The 17,547-nt window shown below is 43.5% G+C and overlaps 2 protein-coding genes across 2 annotated transcripts in view; one reads left to right on the top strand and one right to left on the bottom strand.

Annotated features, from left to right (window-relative positions):
- Positions 1-17,547, bottom strand: part of NPAS2 (neuronal PAS domain protein 2) — a 213,407-nt gene that overhangs the window by 164,347 nt on the left and 31,513 nt on the right. The gene's annotated exons all lie outside the window — the stretch shown is intronic.
- LOC311510259 (uncharacterized protein) lies at positions 10,618-13,060 on the top strand. Its single transcript, XM_084609788.1, has 2 exons — positions 10,618-11,305; positions 12,461-13,060. The coding sequence occupies exons 1-2, from the start codon at positions 10,680-10,682 to the stop codon at positions 12,876-12,878; spliced, it is 1,044 nt and encodes a 347-aa protein (XP_084465914.1). The 5' UTR covers positions 10,618-10,679; the 3' UTR covers positions 12,879-13,060.

Raw genomic sequence — 17,547 nt, forward strand, 5'->3', positions numbered from 1 at the left:
TTTTTTAATGCTGTGTGTTGGTCCCTCGATATCACAAGATTACATATTTGTGCCAGGATTTTCTCTTATTTCTCCATCAGCAATTCACAACCTGCCAGACAGGCATTATTACAAAACCTGACATTAGGTTCTAATTCAATTCACATTTATCTGTCTCCCACTGGAAGTGTAACATGTTCAGAAAGCTGTAGCTGATACCCTGTCTTATGGGTTTTTGCAGATCTGCCAACTTATGTAAAGGAAAATGTTGGTCCCCATATATTAGATTACATATATTGGTTGCTTTGTGTCTTTTCACTGTAAGACTGGCAATTCTTTTTGCAGCTGTGCTTTAAAATGGGTTTTCTCTGAGGCATAATAAAAATATCACAGTGGCGGCATACATCATCTTCTGGATGCCATGTTATGTGATGCAATTTTTCATGGTACAGTAAGTTTGCACTGGCCCAAAATAACTGGAAGTGAGAATGTGCATTGACCTGCTCCAGAGCAATCACATCATCCACCAATAGTGTGGAAGATCACATGAGTCAATGCGACTCAGTGCAGTACAGTAAGCTTATCTATTTCTTCCTCTGTAAATTGCAGCACAGAATAAACTGGTGAAAGTAGTTCACTGATGTCTGATAGAATTGCAATACATCCCACTGATATTACTCTGAGAGAGCACACTGGGCAAATGTATGATTCTCTCCTCTCTTGAGGTGTTGTCCTAACTGCATAAGAACAAGATACTGTACATTTTTCCTGATGCAAAAAAATAACAGCTTCTCTACACTTGAAACACTACAGCAGCACAGTTACAGCTGCGCCACTGTAGCGCTTCAGTGTGGACACTACCTACGCCAACGGTAGAGGCTCTCCCATCAATGTACGTAATCCATCTCCTCAAGAAGTGATAGCCAGGTCAATGGAAGAATTCAACCATTGACACTGAGGGTTAGGTTGGCTTAACTATACCACTCAGCGGTATGGATTTTTCACACCCCAAGCAATGTAGGTAGGTTGACCTAGCTTTGTAATGTTACCAGGCCTCAGTCCCATGGTGTGAAAATCTGCCCGTGAGCAAAATTCATTCATACACTCTGTGAAAAGCCAAAATACATCAGCTTTTTGCAGGGAACACCACAGGAACTTGGGGAGATGGTTCCCACGCACCCTCAATCTGTGGGTCAGGCCACAGAACGGCAAAGCAACCCTTCTGCAGTTCTGTGTGGGGTTATAGGACCCTTGGATCCACATAAGAGTGGATCTTGCAGCCCCACCCCACTCCCAATCACCTTTCTCATGCCAGCCTATTTAGTGCCAGTGCATGGGGTGCTATTGGGATGTAGGGACAAATGTGCAGCCCCTCTGACTGTCCTCACCACCCTGCGTAACACCAATGTATGGCTTACATGGTAGAGAGGTCCATGGCTGAAGTTCATCCTTAGTGAATAAAGTACATTAATTTATTTTAATGTACTCCACTCCCAATGAATAAATACTGATGCAACAAAGTGCTCGGATAAAACCTTTTACTGGTTGTATTCCCATGAGGAAAGAGCTAAACTAACATGGTTATGACAGGGAACGTTTTTGATAATATATATATATTTTTACCAAACACTTTGTGTTACCATTTTAACCAAACGCTTTGCAGACATTACACTGTAAGTTAGCTTTCCCTGTTACCAGGCCAATTACTGTTAACTCTCTTCTCTTTTATTTAATTAAGTCATATATTGGTTCAGAATCCGACTGGATGCCTGAAAGATATCTATTTTCTGCAGATGAAAGGAGTTGGTGGTGTGATTTCACCAATTAATTTATGAATATCCTTTGAGCTTCAGGAGATTTAGTTCTCCCTACCCAGAAAAGTGTAGGGGGATGTGGACTGAGGATGTAAGGGCACAGGAGATTGGGATTATATATAGCTAGATGTTTGAACCCTTCTAGGTACAGGACCTGCTATTAACTATAATTGAGGACATAATCAATATGTTTCTGGAAGAAGACATTTGGACCTGAAGATTCTGTTAGTAGGCTGCTGCCTTCAGAATAAAGAAAGAGTGATTCCGACCCCTCACCTCAAATAAGGATCCTGCAGTGAGACACAGGATTTTATTCTTCTGGAAAAAGACACCACAGAGAGGCCAGTGAGTACATCAACTAAAAGACAATCTTACAGTGGCGGCATACGGCATATGGCTAATCTTTATGGGAAGTATGGGGGAGCACTATCAACATTGGCTTCTATTCCAGGACTATCTTGAGACACAGAAGGGCACTGGTGTGCCCTCCAAAAGATTTTGAAAAGGAAAGGCCCCTGGGAGCTCTGTGATGGTTGTTTCTCTCCACAATATGCAGAGGCATGTGGATATTTTTTTTTTTGTCACTTTGTGAATGTTTTAAGCTTTACCTTAATATAAAATAAAGATTTTTTTAACATGAAATCAAAGACACTAAACACTTCTCCAATTTAGGGTTGTATTTTTAAAAAATTATAAGTGAAAATTAAAAGCTACAGTGAGATAAATTGTTTCTGATTTCAGAAACAAAACTCACAATGAAGATTACCACAAAAAGAGACAGAGAGAGCAAAATTAATAAATTCATAGAGTCCAAGGCCAGAAGGAACTACTGTGAACATCTGTCTGACCTCCTGTATACCACAGGCCATAAAAATTCCCCAAAATAATTCCTTTTGAACTACAACATATCTTTAAAAAAATCCAATCTTGATTTAAAAATTGTCAGTGATAGAGAATCCATCACAATGCTTAGTAAGTTGCTCCAATGGTTAATAACCTGCACTGTTAAAAAGGTACATATTATTATCAGTCTGAATTTGTCGAGCTTTGGATTGTGCTATAGCTTTTCCTGCTAAACTGAAGAGAAAATTATCAAATATTTGTTTTCCATGTAGATACTTCTAGACTGTGATCAAGTCACCCCTTTTAGAGCCGTCTTCACTTCCCCTCTAAGGCAGTCAATTTTTTAACCTTCTTCCTTGATTGTGGCTTTTTAGGCATCCAGTAAAGTCTCAATTATCATTCATATTTTTCTGATTAAATTCTCCCTCCCAGCTCATTTGGCTCATAATTATTTTCAGCTTTGTGAAACTCAGGCTATTAAAGAAGGGTTTCTTCAGGTATGTTAGCAACAAGAAGAAAGTCAAGGAAAGTGTGGGCCCCTTATTGAATGAGGGAGGCAACCTAGTGACAGAGGATGTGGAAAAAGCTAATGTACTCAGTGCTTTTTTTGCCTCTGTCTTCACGAACAAGGTCAGCTCCCAGACTACTGCACTGGGCAGCACAGCATGGGGAAGAGGTGACCAGCCCTCTGTGGAGAAAGAAGTGGTTCGGGACTATTTAGAAAAGCTGGACGAGCACAAGTCCATGGGGCTGGATGTGCTGCATCTGAAGTGCTAAAGGAGTTGGCAGATGTGACTGCAGAGCCATTGGCCATTATCTTTCAAAACTCATGGCGATCGGGAGAAGTCCCGGACGACTGGAAAAAGGCTAATGTAGTGCCAATCTTTAAAAAAGGGAAGGAGGAGGATCCTGGGAACTACAGGCCAGTCAGCCTCACCTCAGTCCCCGGAAAAATCATGGAGCAGGTCCTCAAAGAATCAATCCTGAAGCACTTACATGAGAGGAAAATGTTCAGGAACAGTCAGCATGGATTCACCAAGGGCAAGTCATGCCTGACTAATCTAATTGCCTTTTATGATGAGATAACTGGCTCTGTGGATGAGGGGAAAGCAGTGGACGTGTTGTTCCTTGACTTTAGCAAAGCTTTTGACATGGTCTCCCACAGTATTCTTGCCAGCAAGTTAAAGAAGTATGGGCTGGATGAATGGACTATAAGGTGGATAGAAAGTTGGCTAGATTGTCGGGCTCAATGGGTAGTGATCAATGGCTCCATGTCTAGTTGGCAGCCGGTATCAAGTGGAGTGCCCCAGGGGTCGGTCCTCGGGCCGTTTTTGTTCAATACCTTCATAAATGATCTGGAGGATGGTGTGGATTGCACCCTCAGCAAGTTTGCAGATAACACTAAACTGGGAGGAGAGATAGATACGCTGGAGGGTAGGGATAGGATACAGAGGGACCTAGACAAATTAGAGGATTGGGCCAAAAGAAATCTGATGAGGTTCAACAAGGACAAGTGCAGAGTCCTGCACTTAGGATGGAAGAATCCCATGCACTGCTACAGACTAGGGACCGAATGGCTAAGCAGCAGTTCTGCAGAAAAGGATCTAGGGGTTACAGTGGACGAGAAGCTGGATATGAGTCAACAGTGTGCCCTTGTTGCCAAGAAGGCCAATGGCATTTTGGGATGTATACGTAGGGGCATTGCCAGCAGATCGAGGGACGTGATCGTTCCCCTCTATTCGACATTGGTGAGGCCTCATCTGGAGTACTGTGTCCAGTTTTGGGCCCCACACTACAAGAAGGATGTGGAAAAACTGGAAAATGTCCAGCGTAGGGCAACAAAAATGATTAGGGGACGAACACATGACTTATGAGGAGAGGCTGAGGGAACTGGGATTGTTTAGTTTGCGGAAAAGAAGAATGAGGGGGGATTTGATAGCTGCTTTCAACTACCTGAAAGGGGGTTCCAAAGAGGATGGATCTAGACTGTTCTCAGGGGTAGCAGATGACAGAATGAGGAGTAATGGTCTCAAGTTGCAGTGGGGGAGGTTTTGGTTAGATATTAGGAAAAACTTTTTCACTAGGAGGGTGGTGAAACACTGGAATGCATTACCCAGGGAGGTGGTGGAATCTCCTTCCTTAGAAGTTTTTAAGGTCAGGCTTGACAAAGCCCTGGTTGGGATGATTTAGTTGGGGATTGGTCCTGCTTGAGCAGGGGGTTGGACTAGATGACCTCCTGAGGTCCCTTCCAACCCTGATATTCTATGATTCTATGATTCTATGAAAGCACCAACTTTATAACTGGTTTGGACTTTATTTTGTTTACACATTACAAATGTGATCAAGTCACGATCATTTGAACCTAAGCTACCACTAATTTTTAGTTCTGTGATCAACGCTGTTGCACAAATAAAATAATTAATGAGATTCCTATATATATTTCCTCTTTGAATTGATGACTTTTCATAACTCACTACTTTCCCTCACACTCCGTCACTTGTGATTTATAAGGTGATCAAGAAAGCAACAGAAATAATGTATCCACAGCCAATTCATTACATTCCTATATCTCCATAGAGCACTGGTTCTCAACCTATTTACCACTATGGGCCGCATATGAAGCTCTCTGTATGTTATGTGGACGCTCCACACCATATATATACTACCTGTATGGCCTTGAGGATGTCACATGGGCCACAGCTGTGTGCTGACTGGGCCGCAAGAGAACTACTGCCATAGAGGGTACTATGTATGTTTCAATAATAACTAGCTTTCTTACTTCAGTTTTGACCTCACTTCGGAATTTATCAAAAAATCCACCAGAAATTTTACATGTACACTTATCAGCCAGTAAAGATATTTTTAAAGTTTGCAGGGAACTGGAAAAAGCATTGTGAGATACAGCTGCTGATAAAATTGGAGTGCTGTATTTCATTATTTAAAAATTTCTTCTTTTTATTTTTTGCAGGGAGTTGGGGGTGAAAGGAACATAATATCTTTAAAAATGTTTGGGCCTAGAATCTCCAAATTTATTATAGTTCGTTGTCCCCAAAGAGGATTGGTGCCTTTAATTAATTTTTTGAATGGCTGATTTGCTATTTTTAGAGTTATTTAGCTTGGAATGTGCAAATCTAATATCACTACAGATGCCCCAATATGAGGGGCTCACTGACTGGGCTGAGGGCTGGCAGCCAGGAACTCTTTTAGACTATATTCCTGGCACTGTCATACTGTGTGGCCTTAACAATACTTCACATTTACTATCACAAAGCAACTTCTATCCAAGGATAACACTGTGTTTTGTAAACAATGAAGTAAGACACAAGGAACCACAAAGGAGACCAGGTGCACCTATTGGAAGTACTTACACACACACGCACTCTCTGACTGGAATACTAGGAAAGATAATTCTTCTGCAATGTCTGACTACACCGGTGATATCAGTGGTGAAATTATTCTCATTATGAAGAAGAGTTGACTTGAAAAGGTAAAGGGAGGTAGTAATTAAGTTCCTATAATAGTCACACTGGGACCTCCTGTAGCGTGAGGTCTGATGTTAATAATATATTTTTTCCCTATAATTAATGTTCATGTTCTGTTCCTGTGGGATTCTTTTCCCCTATCCTCAGCATTGTCATTACTTTAATATACACAAGCAACATTAACACTCCACTCTACGCAACAGCTAATCTAAGCACTGCTAAACCCAACCTTATGTACCTCCCTACCAAATGAATGGAAAATGTGATAATCAAAACACAAAGTCTCAGCAGAGTGGAGCTTGTGAGGAGTCTTGTGCTGAATAAGAAGGAAGCTAAAATGTTAAATAAGACACGACAGATTTATGAAAAATAAAACATACGACAGTTAGTTTTTTAAGAAGCTTTGAAGCACAGAAATGGGGAGTGGAATATCAAAAGCCCATTTCTCCCATACTCCATGGTAGCTTTGGAACACCTGGCTGGCACACAGCTGTCCCAAAGCAGACTGATCCTCCTGAGCAGGGAAATCCTTGGATTTCAGAAAGCCCAGTGTCTCCCATGTCAGCCTCCTGACAGGGCAGCGGAGGGATGTACTCAAGGAAAAAGGCAGCATGTTAGGGGCTCTTTTATGCCCAGCTGATCACTGGTGCAAATTAAAACAACTTCCAGACTGCACAGGTGCTGGAAGTAGGGGTGCTGGGTGTGCAGCAGCACCCCCTGACTTGAAGTGGTTTCCATTATACACAAGGTTTACAGTTTGGTTCAATGGCTCTCAGCACCCCCACTATATACATTGTTCCAGCACCCCTGCCATACTGCTCTAATTTATGCCAGGGACTGATCCATCACCTCAAAGATGAAGGAAAGGGTAGGTCTTTTTCTTAGAGGGGAAGGAGAACTAATAAAGGGACATCAAGAAGGCTGAGGTGTTTGATGTCTATTTTGTTTCAGTCTTCACTAAAAAGGTTAATGTGACAAGATACTTAACACAATATTAACAACAATGGGGAAGAAATGCAAGCCCAAAATAGGAAAGAATAGGTTAAAGAATATTTAGATAAGTTAGATCTATTCAAGTCAGCAGGGCTTGATGAAATTCACCTAGGGAACTTAAGAAACTAGCTCAAGCAACCTCAGAACTATTAGTGAATGATATTATTTTTGAGAACTCATGGAGGATGGGTGAAGTCCTAGAGAACTGGGGGAGAGCACGCATAGTACTTGTCTTTTAAAACAGGGAACAAAGAGGACCAGGAGAATTACAGCCCAGTCAGCCTAACTTCAATACCTGGAAAAAAACTGGAGCAAATTACTAAATAATCTATTTATAAGCATTTGTCAAGAACAAACCATGTCACAACAACCTAATTTCCTTCTTTTATAGGGTTACTGGCCTACTGGATGGGGAGAAGCTATAGACGTGATATATACAGTCCCACACGACAGTCTCATAAGCAAACTACACAAATGTGGTCTAGATAAAATTACTATATACAATGGGTGCAAAACCTGTTGAAAGACTACTTAAAGAGTAATTATCAATGGTTTGCTGTCATACTGGGGGATGTATCTAGTGGGGTCTTACAGGGTCTGTCCTGGGTCCAGTACTATTCAATATTTTCATTAATGACATGGATAATTGCATGGACAGTATGCGTATAAAATTTGCAGATGACACCAAACTGGGAGGGATTGCAAGCACTTTGGAGGACAGGATTAGAATTCAAAATTACCTTGACGAATTGTAGAATTGGTCTGATATCAATAAGATGAAATTAAATAATAGCTGTCAGAAATACAAAGGGAAGGGTAAACCCCTTTGAAATCCCTCCTGGCCAGGGGAAAGCTCCTCTCACCTGTAAAGGGTTAAGAAGCTAAAGGTAACCTCGCTGGCACCTGACCAAAATGACCAATGAGGAGACAAGATACTTTCAAAAGCTGGGAGGAGGGAGAGAAACAAAGGGTTTGTGTGTCTGTCTGTAGTCGTCTTGGCCGGGGACAGAACAGGAATGGAGTCTTAGAACTTTTAGTAAGTAATCTAGCTAGGTATGTGTTAGATTATGATTTCTTTAAATGGCTGAGAAAAGAATTGTGCTGAATAGAATAACTATTTCTGTCTGTGTATCTTTTTTGTAACTTAAGGTTTTGCCTAGAGGGGTTCTCTATGTTTTTTTAATCTAATTACCCTGTAAGATATATACCATCCTGATTTTACAGGGGGAATTTCTTTATTTCTATTTACTTCTATTTTTTATTAAAAGTCTTCTTGTAAAACACTGAATGCTTTTTCATTGTTCTCAGATCCAAGGGTTTGGGTTTGTGGTCACCTATGCAAATTGGTGAGGCTTTTTATCCAACATTTCCCAGGAAAGGGGGGGGTGCAAGTGTTGGGAGGATTGTTCATTGTTCTTAAGATCCAAGGGTCTGGGTCTGTAGTCACCTAGGCAAATTGGTGAGGCTTTTTACCAAACCTTGTCCAGGAAGTGGGGTGCAAGGTTTTGGGAAGTATTTTGTGGGGAAGGACGCGTCCAAACAGCTCTTCCCCAGTAACCAGTATTAGTTTGGTGGTGGTAGCGGCCATTCCAAGGATAACGGGGGTAATATTTGTTACCTTGGGGAAGTTTTGACCTAAGCTGGTAAAGATAAGCTTAGGAGGTTTTTCATGCAGGTCCCCACATCTGTACCCTAGAGTTCAGAGTGGGGGAGGAACCTTGACATGGTGGCACAGTGGTGGGATTAACCTGAAATCATTTTGAGATCCAGTTGAGATTTTTTGAACTAGAAATACAGATTTTAAAAAGGAATTTTTAGGAAGTCCAGAAAGCAGCTTTGAAACTGAAAGCAGCTTGGTTTCTCTCTGCTTTGTGGCCAAGCAGAGACAAAAGGGGATTATCTTGTGAATTGCAGGTTTTCTTTGCCTAGAGGCAGGGTACTTAACTCCTGCAGGGAAATTCACAGTCTTCCAACCCAGAGGTTTTTTTTTTTTCTTTTTTCTTTTCTTCCTAAAAGTAAATAGGGGGTGTGTGCTCTACCCATTTGCCTGGAGACAAAAGTGGCAGGGTTTTTTTTAGGATTTTGATTTTTTTTTTGTTTTACAAGGAGCACAGGTTTGAAAAGAAATTTTTTTTCTTCTTTGGGCTGGGTAAGCAGGTTTCCAAGTAGTTGGAGGTTTTTTGCTTTAATTTGGGCCCAGAGCAGAGACAAGGGAATTGTCTTTTTCTGTAGGCTGACAATCACTATCAGAGAATAGGTATTCTATTCCAGCACAGCAAAATTTTACAGCCAAGTTTTGTTTGTTTATTTCTAAACCTCGGGTGTAAAGTTAGTTAAAAACAGAGAGGTTAGAATGGCCAAATCCTCAGCTCGACTACAGCTGGAATTAGCCAAATTTCAGGCTGAGGAAAAACAAAGGGAACATGAAAGACAGATAGAACTCATGCGGCTGAAGGAGGAGGAGAAGGAAAAAGAGAGGAAGCATGTGGAGGAGATGGAGAGGATAAAGGCCCGGCAGAATATACCAACAAACCCTAGCAATCCTTCTCCAGGTACCACTTCCCATCCCAGAAAGTTCCCCACCTACAAGGCAGGTGATGATACTGAGGCCTTCTTAGAAAACTTCGAAAGGGCCTGCCTTGGGTACAACATCTCTACTGACCAATACATGGTAGAGCTGAGGCCGCAGCTCAGTGGACCCTTAGCTGAGGTGGCAGCTGAAATGCCTAAAGAACACATGAACAAGTATGAACTGTTTAAATCCAAGGCGAGAGTCAGAATGGGGATAACACCCGAGCAGTCTCGTCGGAGGTTCAGAGCCCTAAGGTGGAAACCAGACATGTCATTTACCCGACATGCCTACCACATTGTAAAACATTGGGATGCCTGGATATCAGGAGCAAGTGCTGAATCTCCAGTAAATTTGCCCTTCCTAATGCAAATGGAACAATTCTTAGAGGGTGTTCCTGAGGAAATAGAAAGATACATCCTAGATGGGAAACCCAAAACTGTAATTGAGGCAGGAGAGATTGGAGCCAGATGGGTGGAGGTGGCAGAGAAGAAGAAAACTGGTCGCAGTTGGAGCGGAGACCAGAAGGGACCACCCCAGACCACACCCTATTACCGGGGGCCGCCCAAAGCCCCACCTACCTCCCAAAGAACCCTCCAGACCCCTTATCGTCCCACCACCCCGTTCTCCAGCAACCCTTCTCGCCCCAGTGACCCGTCAGCTGGACGATGTTTTAAGTGTAATGAGCTGGGGCATGTAAAGGCCAACTGCCCCAAGAACCCCAACAGATTACAGTTCATTGCACCGGAATCACACCAGAGGTCCACAGGCCCAGATACCTCCCAGATACCCTTGGAGCGGAGGGAAACTGTGAGTGTGGGTGGGAAGAAGGTCACCGCGTGGAGGGACACCGGAGCACAAGTGTCAGCTATCCATGCTTCCTTAGTGGACCCCAATTTAATCAACCCAGAGATCCAAGTGACGATTCAACCCTTCAAGTCCAACTCTTTCAATTTGCCTACAGCCAAGTTGCCTGTCCAGTACAAGGGCTGGTCAGGAATGTGGACTTTTGCAGTCTATGATGATTATCCCATCCCCATGCTGTTGGGGGAAGACTTGGCCAATCATGTGAAGCAGGCCAAGAGGGTGGGAATGGTCACCCGCAACCAGGCTAAACAAGCCATGAGGCCTAGCTCTGTTCCGGAAACTTCTATCAGGACCCAGTCAGAGGTGATGGACCTGGACCCCAGGCCAATGTCTGCAACAGCAGTAGTGGATCCAGTCCCAGAGACCCAGACGGAACCAGTCCCAGAACCGGAACCAGCCAAACAACCAACACCAGACCCCGTGTCAGCACTGAATCCAGTACTTGCAACCTCAACACCAGAGGGCCCCACCGAACCTGAACTGGCAGCAGCCGATAACCCTACACAAGAGGCTCAGCCGGAGCCTGAATCCCAACATAGTGCACCAGCGGAGAGCGGTTCACAGTCAACAGAAACAGCTCCATCCCCTATATCGCTTCCAGAGGGACCAAGCCTAGGTCCACAATCCCATGAGGAACTGATGTCTCCAGCATCAAGGGAACAGTTCCAGACCGAACAGGAAGCAGATGAAAGCCTCCAGAGAGCGTGGACGGCGGCACGGAGCAACCCACCGCCTCTCAGCTCTTCTAATCGATCCAGGTTTGTTGTAGAAAGAGGACTTTTATACAAGGAAACTCTTTCTGGGGGACACCAGGAAGACTGGCATCCTCAGAGACAGTTGGTAGTTCCAACTAAATACCGGGCCAAGCTCTTGAGCTTAGCCCATGATCACCCTAGTGGCCATGCTGGGGTGAACAGGACCAAAGACCGTTTGGGGGGGTCATTCCACTGGGAGGGAATGGGCAAGGATGTTTCTACCTATGTCCAGTCTTGTGAGGTGTGCCAAAGAGTGGGAAAACCCCAAGACCAGGTCAAAGCTCCTCTCCAGCCACTCCCCATCATTGAAGTTCCATTTCAGCGAGTAGCTGTGGATATTCTGGGTCCTTTTCCGAAAAAGACACCCAGAGGAAAGCAGTACATACTGACTTTCATGGATTTTGCCACCCGATGGCCGGAAGCAGTAGCTCTAAGCAACACCAGGGCTAAAAGTGTGTGCCAGGCACTAGCAGACATTTTTGCCAGGGTAGGTTGGCCCTCCGACATCCTCACAGATGCAGGGACTAATTTCCTGGCAGGAACTATGAAAAACCTTTGGGAAGCTCATGGGGTAAATCACTTGGTTGCCACTCCTTACCATCATCAAACAAATGGCATGGTGGAGAAGTTTAATGGAACTTTGGGGGCCATGATACGTAAATTCGTAAATGAGCACTCCAATGATTGGGACCTAGTATTGCAGCAGTTGCTCTTTGCCTACAGAGCTGTACCACATCCCAGTTTAGGGTTTTCCCCATTTGAACTTGTATATGGCCGTGAGGTTAAGGGGCCATTGCAGTTGGTGAAGCAGCAATGGGAGGGATTTACACCTTCTCCAGGAACTAACATTCTGGACTTTGTAACCAACCTACAAAACACCCTCCGAACCTCTTTAGCCCTTGCTAGAGAAAACTTACAGGATGCTCAAAAAGAGCAAAAAGCCTGGTATGATAAACATGCCAGAGAGCGTTCCTTCAAAGTAGGAGACCAGGTCATGGTCTTAAAGGCGCTCCAGGCCCATAAAATGGAAGCATCGTGGGAAGGGCCATTCGTGGTCCAGGAGCGCCTGGGAGCTGTTAATTATCTCATAGCATTCCCCACCTCCAACCGAAAGCCTAAGGTGTATCATATTAATTCTCTAAAGCCCTTTTATTCCAGAGAATTAAAGGTTTGTCAGTTTACAGCCCAGGGAGGAGACGACGCTGAGTGGCCTGAAGGTGTCTACTACGAAGGGAAATGTGCTGGTGGTGTGGAAGAGGTGAACCTCTCCATGACCCTTGGGCGTATGCAGCGACAGCAGATCCAGGAGCTGTGCACTAGCTACGCGCCAACGTTCTCAGCCACCCCAGGACTGACTGAACGGGCATACCACTCCATTGACACAGGTAATGCTCACCCAATTAGGGTCCAACCTTACCGGGTGTCTCCTCAAGCTAAAACTGCTATAGAACGGGAGATCCAGGATATGCTACAGATGGGTGTAATCCGCCCCTCTGAAAGTGCATGGGCATCTCCAGTGGTTCTAGTTCCCAAACCAGATGGGGAAATACGTTTTGCGTGGACTACCTTAAGCTAAATGCTGTAACTCGCCCAGACAACTATCCCATGCCACGCACAGATGAACTATTAGAGAAACTGGGACGGGCCCAGTTCATCTCTACCTTGGACTTAACCAAGGGGTACTGGCAGGTACCGCTAGATGAATCTGCCAAGGAAAGGTCAGCCTTCATCACACATCTCGGGCTGTATGAATTTAATGTACTCCCTTTCGGGCTGCGAAATGCACCCGCCACTTTCCAAAGACTTGTAGATGGTCTCCTAGCGGGATTAGGAGAATATGCAGTCGCCTACCTTGACGATGTGGCCATATTTTCGGATTCCTGGGCAGACCACCTGGAACATCTACAAAAAGTCCTTGAGCGCATAAGGGAGGCAGGACTAACTGTTAAGGCTAAGAAGTGTCAAATAGGCCTAAACAGAGTGACTTACCTTGGACACCAGGTGGGTCAAGGAACTATCAGCCCCCTACAGGCCAAAGTGGATGCTATCCAAAAGTGGCCTGTCCCAAAGTCAAAGAAACAGGTTCAATCCTTCTTAGGCTTGGCCGGTTATTACAGACGATTTGTACCGCACTACAGCCAAATCGCTGCCCCACTGACAGACCTAACCAAAAAGAAACAGCCAAATGCTGTTCAGTGGACCGGAAAGTGTCAGAAGGCCTTTAACAAGCTTAAAGCGACACTCATGTCTGACCCTGTACTAAGGGCCCCAGACTTTGACAAACCGTTCCTAGTAACCACAGATGCATCCGAGCGTGGTGTGGGAGCAGTTTTAATGCAGAAAGGACCTGATCAAGAATTCCACCCTGTAGTGTTTCTCAGCAAAAAACTGTCTGAGAGGGAAAGCAACTGGTCAGTCACTGAAAAAGAATGTTATGCCATTGTCTACGCTCTGGAAAAGCTACGCCCATATGTTTGGGGACGGCGTTTCCACCTGCAAACCGACCATGCTGCACTAAAGTGGCTTCACACTGTCAAAGAAACTAACAAAAAACTTCTTCGGTGGAGTTTAGCTCTCCAAGATTTTGATTTCGACATCCAACACATCTCAGGAGCTTCTAACAAAGTGGCTGATGCACTCTCCCGTGAAAGTTTCCCAGAATCAACTGGTTAAAATCGTCCTTGAGATGTGGAAAATATTGTTAGTCTTTATGTACTTGGTAGTATATTTAGAGATGCATGTGTCTTATTAACTCTGTTTTCCTAGAGCTCCAGGAAGAAATCCCAGCCAGTGTTTCACCCTAGCTGAGATTTGGGGGGCGTGTCAGAAATACAAAGGGAAGGGTAAACCCCTTTGAAATCCCTCCTGGCCAGGGGAAAGCTCCTCTCACCTGTAAAGGGTTAAGAAGCTAAAGGTAACCTCGCTGGCACCTGACCAAAATGACCAATGAGGAGACAAGATACTTTCAAAAGCTGGGAGGAGGGAGAGAAACAAAGGGTTTGTGTGTCTGTCTGTAGTCGTCTTGGCCGGGGACAGAACAGGAATGGAGTCTTAGAACTTTTAGTAAGTAATCTAGCTAGGTATGTGTTAGATTATGATTTCTTTAAATGGCTGAGAAAAGAATTGTGCTGAATAGAATAACTATTTCTGTCTGTGTATCTTTTTTGTAACTTAAGGTTTTGCCTAGAGGGGTTCTCTATGTTTTTTTAATCTAATTACCCTGTAAGATATATACCATCCTGATTTTACAGGGGGAATTTCTTTATTTCTATTTACTTCTATTTTTTATTAAAAGTCTTCTTGTAAAACACTGAATGCTTTTTCATTGTTCTCAGATCCAAGGGTTTGGGTTTGTGGTCACCTATGCAAATTGGTGAGGCTTTTTATCCAACATTTCCCAGGAAAGGGGGGGGTGCAAGTGTTGGGAGGATTGTTCATTGTTCTTAAGATCCAAGGGTCTGGGTCTGTAGTCACCTAGGCAAATTGGTGAGGCTTTTTACCAAACCTTGTCCAGGAAGTGGGGTGCAAGGTTTTGGGAAGTATTTTGTGGGGAAGGACGCGTCCAAACAGCTCTTCCCCAGTAACCAGTATTAGTTTGGTGGTGGTAGCGGCCATTCCAAGGATAACGGGGGTAATATTTGTTACCTTGGGGAAGTTTTGACCTAAGCTGGTAAAGATAAGCTTAGGAGGTTTTTCATGCAGGTCCCCACATCTGTACCCTAGAGTTCAGAGTGGGGGAGGAACCTTGACAATAGCAAATGCAAAGAACTATATACACATATCTGTTGAGTGAGAAAGACTTAATTTTACTGATCATTTTAAAGAAACAGGGAAATTCTCCCCGCCTAACACACACACACACACACACAATCATTAAATTAGAAATAAGCTTGCTCAAATACATTTTCCATCAAAACAATTACTAAAAATCAAGGACATTACCAGTTACAAGAACATTTAACAGTCAGAACAACCACAATTCACATATTTTATCACCCAAACATCATAAACCCAAACTCTCTCATAGATGCCTCACATCCATAATAAATTCCCTTTCACATTTAGCTTACAAAAGCCCACAACACATGTCCACTTTCTCAAAATTACATAAAAACATACAAACCTCTACTCTGATCTCAGCCTTTTTTGGGGGAGGGCGAGGGATGGGGACATAGCACTATAAAGGGACTATAGTTTCAAAATAAAGACCAAGGATACTGTTGTGACAACATTTTTTAGGGCTTCAAAATACTCATTCTGGCTCCTTTCTTTGATCTGCTCCATCTGGGTTGGAATGGCTCCCCCAGGGCATTAGAGAAGAACAAAGAACGTCTGAGTTCCACCTCTTCTCCCTGTGCTCCTCTGACCCTTGATGCTCTCTTCTCTTTGGCTAGGGAGGCCAAAGAGAGGAGAGAAGCACCACCAAATATTCCACCTCTCTTCCCAATCCCCTACCCCCCATTCACTACCAGGAGTCCGGAGCAGAGGTCTTTGCACTGACTAGACATGGTCATCAACTCATCAGATTTGTAGTGTAAAGTTGTGGCCTGGCACATTCCGCAAGCGTGACTCTGAGCAAAGGTAGATGTGAAACACACACTGGCATGTGACATAAGTGAAGGAGGTGCATACTAAACATTTGATACCAGGGTAGCAATACATCTTCTACAAAGATTTTGTGGTTGATGAAATATAAAACTGAGACATTTCAGATGTCCTGAATGAAATCCCTGGGACACCTTTAAAACTGGAACACATGGTCCCTTTATGGAAATAACACATAGGCTTTTAGATTTTTACAGTAAAAGTATAGCTACTCGTCAGACATCTTTGTGGTCCTGAGGTTCATAGGAAAAGGGCACCCCTCACACACAAGCTCAAAAGCTTTTCACAAGCGGAGACTACTGGGATGGTATGCCTCTTCTCTCTTGTGCAGTCTCCCAGGGTATAAAATGCTCCAAATCATACTTTAGTTCCTTCCACTAATTCAGGAATCATTTACCTGCTACTTCAAGGAAGTGGGGAAGGTGGGCAAGGAGTGAGAGTCCATACATATAATTATCTTGGAGAAACACTGGGCAGGTCTACACTACCAACTTAAGTTGATTTAACTTACGTTGCTTAGGGGTGTGAAAAAGAGTGACACAAGTTACAACGATCTAAGCGTTGTCCACACCGGCGCTATAAGGCTCTCCCGCCAACAAAGCTACCTCCTCTTGCGGAGGTGGCGTAACTATGCCAATGGGAGAGCACTCTCCTGTTGGCATAGAGCGTCTTCACCAGATGCGCTGCAGCGGCACAGTTGCATCGGTGAAGCTGCGCCAATGTAGTGCTTCTAGAGTTGACCTGCACAAAGCTACTACGATAAGTGATCACTTTTCTCCTTTGAGAACTGTCCATACAGATTTCCGGTTTTTGGAGATTAACAAGCAATAGAGATCCTCTAAAGATGGGTCACTGTTTTTACTTGACTAATCTCAAGAACTGGCATCAAATCTAGAGGCATAGCCTGTGTAGTAATTGTGCTTTGTAAAGGTGTACCTAGAGCTCTACGTCTTACATATTTCAATGTGAGAATCATTTTGAAGGTATGCTGTGAGGCTGCTTTAAACCTAGTGGAATTCCCATAGATGGCTCAAGACCTGCTAAGCCATAGCAATGAAGCATATAATGTCTGATCCATCTGGACAGTACTTGTGTTGAAATGGACTGGCTCCTGATCTTATCCCCAAATGCCAAAAAAAAAAAAAAAAAAAAAAAAGCCAGAGGGACTTTGGGATTGGTTTGGTTCTATTTAGGTGATAACTAACGGCCCTTTTTACAACTATACTGTGCAGCTTTTATATATTAATATATAAACCTATTTCACGTATCTAATCCGAAATTGTTTTTATTTTTTCTTCTGGCCCCATAGCTAGTAAGTCATAGCTAATTTAACCCCACCAGGGTAAACGGCATTAATGTCTAAATGGAATTAATTTAAAGAGCTCATCAAATAATTGTAATATCAAGTTCTACTGAAATCAGATCAATTGATTCAGCTCTATTGTAAAAAACATAGTGTGGAAGTAAACAGCACTGTAATTATTTGCTCAGGAAAGTGAGCAGCATCTTAATGGAATGCTACTAATGATCTAAATTAAACAAACTGCATTTTTACTGTTCTCAAAATCAGTACAAGAACCACCAATAGTAGTGTGAATTGTAATAGTGTTTTTGTGATGTGTCCATCAGGACCCTTGGTG

Source organism: Lepidochelys olivacea (genome assembly GCF_965140295.1).
Source record: "Lepidochelys olivacea isolate rLepOli2 genome assembly, chromosome: 1".
Lineage (NCBI taxonomy): Eukaryota > Metazoa > Chordata > Testudines > Cheloniidae > Lepidochelys > Lepidochelys olivacea.

Bases quoted from the DNA above. Each gene is read 5' to 3' on its own strand.
- LOC311510259 (XM_084609788.1), top strand. From the start codon at position 10,680: ATGTGGACTTTTGCAGTCTATGATGATTATCCCATCCCCATGCTGTTG. The intron at 11,306-12,460 runs GTTTGTTGTAGA...CTTTTATTCCAG, and splicing joins AGCTCTTCTAATCGATCCAG to AGAATTAAAGGTTTGTCAGT.